Source organism: Orycteropus afer, unplaced genomic scaffold (assembly GCF_000298275.1).
Source record: "Orycteropus afer afer isolate SDZICR_OR568_19922 unplaced genomic scaffold, OryAfe1.0 scaffold00926, whole genome shotgun sequence".
Classification (NCBI taxonomy): Eukaryota; Metazoa; Chordata; class Mammalia; order Tubulidentata; family Orycteropodidae; genus Orycteropus; species Orycteropus afer.
Window position 1 is genome coordinate 200,099 of NW_006922513.1, and position 10,189 is coordinate 210,287.

General features: G+C 36.1%; 1 protein-coding gene across 1 annotated transcript in view; it reads left to right on the top strand.

Annotated features, from left to right (window-relative positions):
- Positions 1 to 10,189, top strand: part of PHKA1 (phosphorylase kinase regulatory subunit alpha 1) — a 414,257-nt gene that overhangs the window by 105,523 nt on the left and 298,545 nt on the right. The window contains exons 8-9 of the mRNA XM_007958330.1: positions 8,915 to 9,033; positions 9,947 to 10,093. Of these exons, the coding sequence (XP_007956521.1) occupies positions 8,915 to 9,033; positions 9,947 to 10,093 (266 nt within the window). The remainder of the gene's footprint in view (positions 1 to 8,914; positions 9,034 to 9,946; positions 10,094 to 10,189) is intronic.

Consider the following 10,189-nt stretch of genomic DNA (forward strand, 5'->3'; position numbering starts at 1 on the left):
AGAAAAGCCACACTAAGTAATTTACTACACCGCACCCTTAATATCTGTTTGTCTGAGAATGTGTTGATTTAACCCTCATATTTGATGGACAGTTTGGCTGGATACAGGATTCTTGGTTGAAAGTTGTTTTCCTTAAGTGCTTTATATATGCCATCCCATTGCCTTCTTGCCTGCATGGTTTCTGCTGAGTAATCAGAACCTAGTCTAAGTGTTTGTCCATTGTAGGTGATATTTCTTTTTTCCTGGGTTGCTCACAAGATTCTTTTCTTGTCTTTGGTTTTGGAAAGTTTGATTATCATCTGTCTTGGTGACTTTCTCTTGGGATCTGTCCTGTATGGGGTTTGTAGAGCTTCTTGGACAGATAACTTTTCTTCCTTCATGATATGGGGGAAGTTTTCTGTTAGTAAGTCTTCCACAATTTTGTCAGTTTTTTTTTCAACTTTATTTATTTATTTATTTTTCCTCTTCTTGTTCTGAGATTCCAATGAAGCATATGTTGTTTCTTTTCATGTCATCCCATATAACTCTTAGGTTCTCTTCATTTCTCTTAAATTTTTTGTTCTGATTTTTCTTCATACAGGCTGTTGTCAAGGGATTTGTCTTCTAGTTGGGAAATGTGTTCTTCAGCCAGTTCTAATCTATTCTTCTGTGCTTCCACTGTGCTGAGTAACTCTGTAATTTTACTGATCATCTTCTGGATTTCTAACTACTGTTTTTGGATGAGTTCTGATTGTGTGTTAATCTTGTTATTTTGTTCTTGAATGGTTTTCCTGAACTCTTCCAGGGTACTGCCTGCCTTCTCCTTGATTCTGTTCATGGTTTCCTTGAGCTCTCGTAGAGTTCTATAAACATATCTTCCAAATCCCTTCTTGGATAATTCTCTTGTTAAATGAGTTTTTAGTCTGAGGTTTTATTTCTATTGTCTTGTTCTGATTTTTGTTTGATTTGAGGTTGGCTGTTGTTTCCTAGACATTTTGAAGTTGTTGTCTTCAATTGTTAGTTACATATTGATTTATTTTGCCTCTATTTTATGTTTAAATATATTGGCAAGGGTGGAGCTATTTTATAGGTTATTAATTCAGGTGTGCTGAGTTGCTCTGCAGTTTTCTTTGTGTTGATGGAATTACTGTAGGAATGTGGATGCAAGTCTCTGTTCCTTGTGAAGGGGATTTAGAGTTGGGATGAGCAGGTGTTGTGGTGGCTTAATGTGGTTCTTCTATTGGATGAGGCAGAGGAGAAGGAGGAAAAAGAGTAAGCAAATTAAAAAAAAAAAAAAACCAAAGTGCCAGTTGATTCCCTGCGTTACATATTTCTGTGGTTACTGCTGGTTCCTTGGTTCTGTTTTGAGTCTGCTTGGGACAGCTACCAATAATGACATTTTGTTGTCATTCCTAGACCTGCAGTTCAAAATTGTCAAAGGCCCCAATGGTTAGGGGCTGCTACTTTCCACTTGGTTCAGAAAGCCACAAAAAACCCCATATCCTGGTCCACTCTGTGCTAAGAAGCTGTCATGGAAAAACTGAATCCCAGTTTTGCCCTGCGAGTTCATCCCAGGACCCGCCTACCTGCTGAGAGTTTCTTCTCTTCCGCCTTTCCACTCTCAACTCAGTATTGACCTGAGCCACAGGATTTTCTGCTCTGTTGCTCAAAAATGTTTTCCACTTACTCAGCTCAGTTCCCAAGGTTACCATCAGAAGCTGCTGTTGTGGGCAGTCCAAGTCCCCGAAGCTGCCATTGGTTCTGTGATGTCCCTTTTTCCTTTTTCCCTCCATGGCTTTCTTCAGTACTGTTAAAAGAGTTTTCCATTCTTTGCCTCTCCATCTCCCTCACTGGCTGGGCACGTTCATTTATTTTTCTTTTTCCCAGCTGTTTACTCTGGTTTTTCTTTCTCCTTCTCCACTAAATCTGGCCTTCTCTAACTTAATGAGCTGTTCATAGCCCCAGAAACCCTGCTTTATGCTGCTGTACCTGGTTTATCAGGAATTAAGATGCTAGAGGGAACAAACATATGGGCTACTTGTACGAAGCTATCTTCCAATCCTCTACTTTTTAATATTTTGATGTTTTAAAATTTATTGAGGCTTGCTTTGTGGCCTAACATATGATCAGTTCTGGAGAATGTTCCATATGCAATGGAAAAGAATATATATTGTACTGTTGTTGGGTAGAGTGTTCTGTATACATGGGAGGTCTAGTTGGTTGATTGTGTTGTTTAGATCTTCAGTATCTTTGTTGGGTTTCTTTCTGTTTGTTCTGTCATTCATCAGAAGTGGTATATTAAAATCTCCTACCTCTGGTAGCATAGTGGCTAAAGCACTTGACTGCTAACCAGAAGGCTGGCGGTTCAAACCCACCAGCCACTCCTCGGAAGGAAGGTTGGGCAATCCTACTTCCGTAGTGATACTGCCTTGGAAACCCAAGGAGGGGTCGCTATGAGTCGGGGCCGACTCGACGGCACATAACAACAACAACAACAACCATTATTTTGGAGTTCTCTATTTATCTTTTCATTTCTGTTAAAGTTTGATTTATGTATTTTGGAGTTCTTTCATTGAGGGCTTAGATATTTGTTGTGGTTATTTTCTTTTGTTGGACTGACACTTTAATCATTATATAATGCCCTGCCTTGTATCTTTTGCTGGTTTTTGCCTTAAAGTCTATTTTATCAGAAATTAATGTTGCCACTCAATCGTTTTTTGGTTGCCATTTGCTTGATATATACTTTCCATCATTTGATTTTTTAGCTTATTTTTGTCTTTGTGTCAAAGGTGTTATCTCTAGTAGACAGCATTTTGATGGGTCATGTTTTCTTACCATTATGCTATTCTCTGTCTCTTTACTGGTGCACTTAATCCATTTTAATTCAGCTTAATTATTGATAGGTATAAATTTACTGCTGTCATTTTGCTGTGTGTGTGTGTGTGTGTGTGTGTGGTGTTGATGGTTCCTTTATTCAATGTGTTTTTCTGTGCTGAGTTCATTTTGTTTATGAATTTTCTTATGATTTCCTTCATTGGTTTTGTTTTACTGTTTACTGATTCATTATTATTTTCTGAGAATGTTTATGAATTTTCTGAGGTTATCCTGTAATTTGTTATTTTCTTCCCAAGTTTAAAACTCCCTGTTGTATCTTGATATCATATTGATTTCCTCTCCATCTGAAAGTTATGTAACTACATTATTTGTTCCCTCTTTTTATTTTTCATTATTGTTTTTACAAATTGACGTCTCTGGTTCTCTATTTGCAGTCTTGTAGGTTTATTTTATTTTTAATATTTCTATATCTGGGTTGATTTCCAGATGATGCTGTAATGTGTCTTAATCTCTGATTGTTGTCTGGCAATTATAGTTCTCTCTCCAAAGAACTCCCATTAGCATTTCTTGTAAGGTTGGTCTGGTTTACAAATTTATTCTATTTCTGTATATCTTGGAATGTCCTCCTTTTGCCATTGTATTTGAGAGACAATTTTTCTGGATGTAATGTGTGGTTAGCAGATTTTTCCTTTGAGTTTTTATGTATGTCACCCCATTACCTTTTTGTGTGCATTGCTTTTCCTGAAAAATCAGTTCTTAATCTTATTTATTTATTTATTTTTTCTCCTAAGCTGCTTCCAGGATTCTTTCTTTGTCTTTAGTTTTGGAAAGTTTGATTATAATACGTCCTGGTGATTTTCTTTTGGCATCTATCTTATTTGGGGTTCTTTGAACTTGTTGAATGTATATCTTATTGTCTTTCATTATATTAGGGAAGTTTTCTTCCAACAAGTCTTTGACAGTTTTCTTGCTGCTTTTGTTTGTCTCTTCCTATTCTTGAATTCTGATCATATGTAAGTTATTCCTCTTGATGGTGTCCCATATAAATCTTAGGCATTTTTTCTTTTCCCTTTGTTCTTATAACAGATTAGTATTAAGAGCTTTATCTTCAATCTCTCCAGTTCTGTCTTCCATTGATTCAGTTCTACAACTTTGTCCTTCTAATAAATTACCCATTTCTGAAATTTTAGTATTAATCTTCTGGATTTCTATTTGCTATTTTTGTATGCTTCCTAATTTTCCACTTATTTTGTCAATTTGTTCTTGTATATATATTTTTTGTATTCTTCTACAGTTTTGCCTGTGTTTTCCTTGATTTTTTTGCCTGTAATTCCTTCAAATTTCTGTCAATCCATTGAAGTTACCCAAATATAATTCTTTTGAATTCCTTATCAAGTAGTTCCAATAGTATTTCTTCCTCAGAAGTATTTTCTGGCCCTGTATTTTGGTTACTTGTTTGAACCCTCTTGTCCTTTTTTTTTTTTTTGGTTGTGATTTAAAGTTGTCTCTGAGATGTTGTAGTGTTATGTTAATTTGCTGATTGTGTGTTGGTTTTCTCTACCCTGATTTTTTTGTTTTCTTTTAATATATCTGAGCAACAAGGAAGACTTTTTATAGACATTTTACTCTGGTTGCTACTTTGGTAGCAGTAGAGTGCTCATCACATATTTCCAGGTGGATTTTTTAGTGAGTGGGAGTATAGGTGTAAGTCTCTGATTGCTGATTGTGTAGAACAACTTATGGCAGGTGGGATAGATGTTGACCACCATCTCTCGTCAATGCAGTGGTCCTGGAATGGTTGGTGGCATTCACCCAGTTGATGGGGCTGCAGGTGTGGTGATTTTGGCTGGGTAGTTTTGGAAGCTCCAAATGGGGGTAGAAGAAGAAGAAAAGAAAAACCAGGAGAAAAGAGGAGGACATAGGAAGAAAGAAACTATTTAAAATAAAATAAACAAAAAACAAGTACGTCACATACTGGCAGAAGTCATAGCAGCCAAACACAGCTGTGGCAGAAATGTGGTGCTCATTCTGTGGCAATCCAGACTGCCACAAGTAGAGGGTGAAGTACAGACACTACTAAGCATGGGGGTGGCACGGGGCAGGGCACCCATTCAACCAGATCAAAAAGAAAAGAAAAAAAAAAGAAGAGTAGAAGAGGAAGAAAAGGGAAAAAGAAAAAAAAAAACTTGTGGGTAGGATAGAACAAACAACTGAGAGGAAAGAAAAATAAAAACTTGCATAGGTGTTAGCTGCCAACCACAGTTGCAGCAGGAATGTTTAGCTCAGTCCCGGTGAGTGTACACTGCCATCCCACTGGCAGAGGTGGAGACTACTGACTGTCGGGGGGGAGGTGCCAGGCACCTGCTCTGTTGAATCAAAAAGGGGGGTGAGGAAGATAAAAAGAAAAGAAGAGCTAAACAAGCAGGGATAAAGGGAAGAACTAAGAAGATGGAAGAAAGATCGAAAAAAAAGCAGCACATTACTTGCGAAAGTGCTAGCCACCAAACATGACTGCACAGCAATGCAGTGCTCATTGTGTGGATGCACACAACTCCAACTGTTGTAGGTTTGGGGTGGGCAGTGCTAACAGCATGGGCAGTGGAGTGAGTATTTACAAAAAAAGAAGAAGGGAAAAATAGTGAAGGGATTAAAGGGAAAAAAAGTGAGAGAGGGAAAGGAAACTACTAAGAAGAAGGGAAAATGGCATATCCCTGGCAGTGGCAGGGGATTTTACCAGTTGCTAGGTGAATGGGGGGGTATGTCTCTAGTCACTGGAAGGTTTTGAAAGGTAAGGGAGGAAGTACACCGCTCTGATCATCTGATCACTGATGTGGGTGCTGGTGTAGTCCTGGGCAAGCAGAGCTGGTTATCTGGTTCCTGCCCCAATTGGAACACTGCAAGAATTCAGAATGGCCACACTGTGCCAGTTGGCACTTTCCCACTCCTTGTTTACTCTTTTTGTCCAGTCTCTTCCTCTTGTTGGTGTTTGACCTACTCCTTTAAACTTTCCTTTGAAGTTCTGGGTTCCAGGATTGTCATCCATATCCATTTTACTTGGTTTATTGAGTCTTTGTTGTAGAGCATCTGGATAGTGTATCTGCCTAGTCCACCTCCTTGGATGCTCCTCCAGGCATTGTTATTTTAATTGTCTTAAGTTTACTTTTTAATGGCATCAGGCTATACCCAATTCTGTATAAGATGATGTTTTTTATTAAAGAATCCCATATTTCACTGAAAAACACTCAAATGTCATTCCATACTGATAAATATAGTTTATTCCTTTCATTTCCATATACTATTTAATTTCTCTATTGATGGTATTGTCTCCATTGTTTTTATTCCTTCACTCTTCCAAATAATGCTTTAGTAAGTATCTTTGTCTATATATTCTGGTGAACTTGTAGGACAGATTCCTAAAAGTGGAACCCCTGGGTCAAGGGACATACACTTTAAAATTCGTCTTCAAAAATTTACTCAGTATTTTATGCTTTCATCATATGAGAGTGCCTTGTTCCTCAAATACCTACTAGCTGTGGACATTTTCAATATTTTTTGGGCAATTTGACTTTTTTTTTTTTTATTAGTATTTGGGTGAAGCAATTTGACTTTAAACAATTTTTTAACCACTGATTTTTTTTCTTTTACTTTGAAATAATTTCAGACTTAGAGAAAAGTTGTAAGAATTGTACAAGGAACTTATACAATATATATCCATCAATCAAGTTCCTCACTTGTTAATATTTGCTTGCTCTCTCTCTCTCTCCCCTTCCCTCCCTCCATCCCCTCCATATATTGTTGTTGTTGTTGTTATGTGCCGTCGAGTCAGACCCAACTCATAATGACCCCTCCTTGGGCTTCCAAGGCAATATCACTACAGAAGTAGATTGCCCAGTCTTCCTTCCGAGGAGTGGCTGGTGGGTTTGAACTGCCAACCTCCTGGTTAGCAGTCAAGTGCCTTAGGCACTATGCTACCAGAGCTCCCATAGATATAGATACATAAACACACTTATTTCTTCTGAGCCAGTTGAGAGGAAATTGCAGATGCGATGTCTCATTACTCTTGAACACTTCAATGTGAATGTCCCCAGTGACAAACTCCCATAAAAGGTATAATCAACAAAATCAGGAATTTGACGCTGATGTTATACTACCACCAAATCCACAGATCCCATTCAAATTTCTTCAATTGTCCCAATAATGTCATTTAGAGAAAAAAAAAAAAACCTGTGATCCAGAATCCAATCCAGGATAACATGTTTCATTTTATCTCTTTAGTTTCAATGATCTCTGTATTCTCTTTCAATCTAGAACAGTTCTTCAGTATATGCTTGTCTGTCATGACCTTGGTATTTATTTTTAATAAATCAGTTTTGTTTTGTTTTTTATAGAATGTTTCTCATTTTTTTTGTGTGTGATTTTTCTTCATTATTAGATTCGAGTTATATATGTTTTTAAAGAATACCATAGAGGTGATACTATATCCTCAGATTATCATCAGGAAGCACATGATATGGATTTGACCCATTAATAGTGATGTTATCTTTGATCACTTCATTAAGTTGGTATCTACCAGTTTTCTCACTACAAACTTTCTGTTTTTTCATTTGTAGTAATTTTTTGTGCCTGGCCCACTTCTGCTTACCTTTTAGGTCTCAGATTAGATGTTACTTCCTCTGGGAATCTTTCCAGAACTTTCCCCTCCCTGTAGTACTAGGTCAGGTCTGCCTCATAATTGAGGGATCAGAGGTAATTAATATATACTTGAATGAATATTCAATCTTGTTAACAAGATAATTCAAGTGAATTCAGGAGCTATACTTTTTTAAAAAAAAATCAAATCAACAATTTTAAGACATTACTTTGCATTAAAAACGATACTGTCACACATTGCTAGTGTTAGTTATATTGGTACAACTTGCATGGAAAACAATTTATCATTATGTGATAGTCTTAAAAGTTGTTCATACCCTTTGACATAATTATTCTACTTCAGGGAATTAATACTTAGGAAATGATTAAAAATAAAAACAAATAAATATTCTTTTAGCTTAACAATCTTTAGTGAGCTCCAACAGAGTGCCATGTTGCGTGCTAGGTGTTGGTGAAACTAAGGTGAAAACACAATCCTTGACCTTAAGGAGTTTATAATCTTAGAAGGTGATATTTATCAAAGCTCTGTTTTTAAAAGCACAAAATCAGAGGCAATCTAAATTCCCATCAATTGGAATTAAAATATATTTTGTTACAGCCATATGAGAGAATATTATACAGAAAGAGTTTTCAATAACATAGAGAAACGCTTAGGCTATAGTATTAACTGAAAATATGAGATACCAAATTTTTATTAATCAGTTGTTGTTGTTATGTGCTGTTGAGTCAGAACTGACTCATAGCTACCCCTCCTTGGGTTTCTGAGGCAGTATCACTACGGAAGTAAGTTGCCCCATCTTCTTTCCAAGGAATGGGCTTGCAGTCAAGTGCTGTAGGCACTACACTACCAGAGCTCCCCTTAATAATCAGATCTCAACTATATGTACATATGCATAGAAAAAAACATAATAGGAAACAACAAATATTAACAGTGATTGCTTTGGATGAATGTTTTTCTTCTTCATACTTTTCTGTACTTTCAAAATATTTTACAAGTGGTATGTTTTACTTTTATTATCAGAAAACATATTTTAAAAAGCAAGAAGTAAATAAATTCTATGTAAAAATATAGAAATACATCCTTTGCTTTGATAATTAGCATCTTTAAGTCAAACATAGATCTTTCTAGGCTATTCACTTTTCTATGGAAACTCAGCTATATGGCAAAATCTAATGGTTTTTGCATTAGTATCTTCTAGCTATACAACTTCCAGGATTTCTTACATGTTGGTATCTTTCTTGCTGCTCCCCTTTCAAAATAATAGTTTACAGTGAATTCTTCTGTGTCATGCTTCAAATTGATTCATAATTCAATTGATAGTTTTACCACCTCTATGTTATGAACTCTATTTCTAGGATAATTTCTATTTCTAGATACTAGGGTTCTGGGAAAAGAAATTTAATATTTTTGTGTGTATGTATTACATTATATATATTTCTAATGCTGAAGTTACCCTGTCTTCCTTACAGGCAGCCCTAGAAGCATTAGATGAACTGGACCTGTTTGGTGTGAAAGGTGGTCCCCAATCAGTTATTCATGTCTTGACTGATGAAGTACAACACTGCCAGGTAAGAGAATAATGGATTGATTACCTTGTATCAAATTTTATTCTTATTCAGAATCAAACTTAGAATGGTATTTAGATTAAGAAGACCTGAATAAGATTAATAATATGATTTATTACCACATATCAAAATATGTCTCATTCATATCCTATATTGAGATAAGCCTGATTTACTATGGGTTATAAAGGTGTCCCACCACAGTATATGGAATCCTGCACTGCTGTCATATCAAGGATCTGTAGTTGTCTTTCTGAGTATATCCTTTTCTAAATATACAAAGGGAATACAAGGTGATAGGTTTACAGTACGTTTCTTCATAGTGTGTCTGGAACATTCTCATGTCTCTGGTTGGCTCTAGGGTTAGATATTTGGAGATAGACTATTTACTGCTAAATATGCATGTTCAGTTTTGTTTAGGATTATGCTCTGCAGTTGAAAGATTAAAGTTTATCCCATTAACATGATGAATTTTCTTCTTTTCTTTAAACTCAGATTCAAGATACCTATAGTATTTAATGAATATAAACTCATTTTCTAATTTTGGAAGTACTAAATTTTATATATCAAGTGTATAGGAGCCAAACTTCCCCATTCTGCTTCTCAGCTGTTCCATGTTCTCTTAATTTTATGCTTAAATATTTGTGAATGGAGCAACATGATTTGGGTGGGATAATATTAGAGTGTTCTTTATCCATTAGCAGCTATTTAAGCATCAGGATAGGGAATCAGTGAAAGTTGGATTAAGATAATAAATAACTTATAGAAATAGCTGGTTTTCTAAGCTTTCACTGTGGAGTAATGTTTGGGTGTTCTTCTAAATTATCATATTGCATATAAATATTTTGAAACTGAAGCTGTTCATTTTATAATCCCAAAGAGTATACTAATGTGCCACATTTGACTTCCTTACTTTTAGTCTATTCTGAATTCGATACTCCCGCGGGCTTCAACATCCAAAGAAGTTGATGCTAGTCTACTTTCAGTTATTTCCTTCCCAGCCTTTGCAGTAGAAGATAGCCAGTTGGTAGAGCTTACAAAACAAGAGATCATCACCAAACTTCAGGTATGCTCATGTGATTTTCTTTTCTTGAGCACTACAACTTTAAAAGGAAATTAATGTATTTGGAGGCCTTGAACATGACCTGTGTCAGGGATTTAA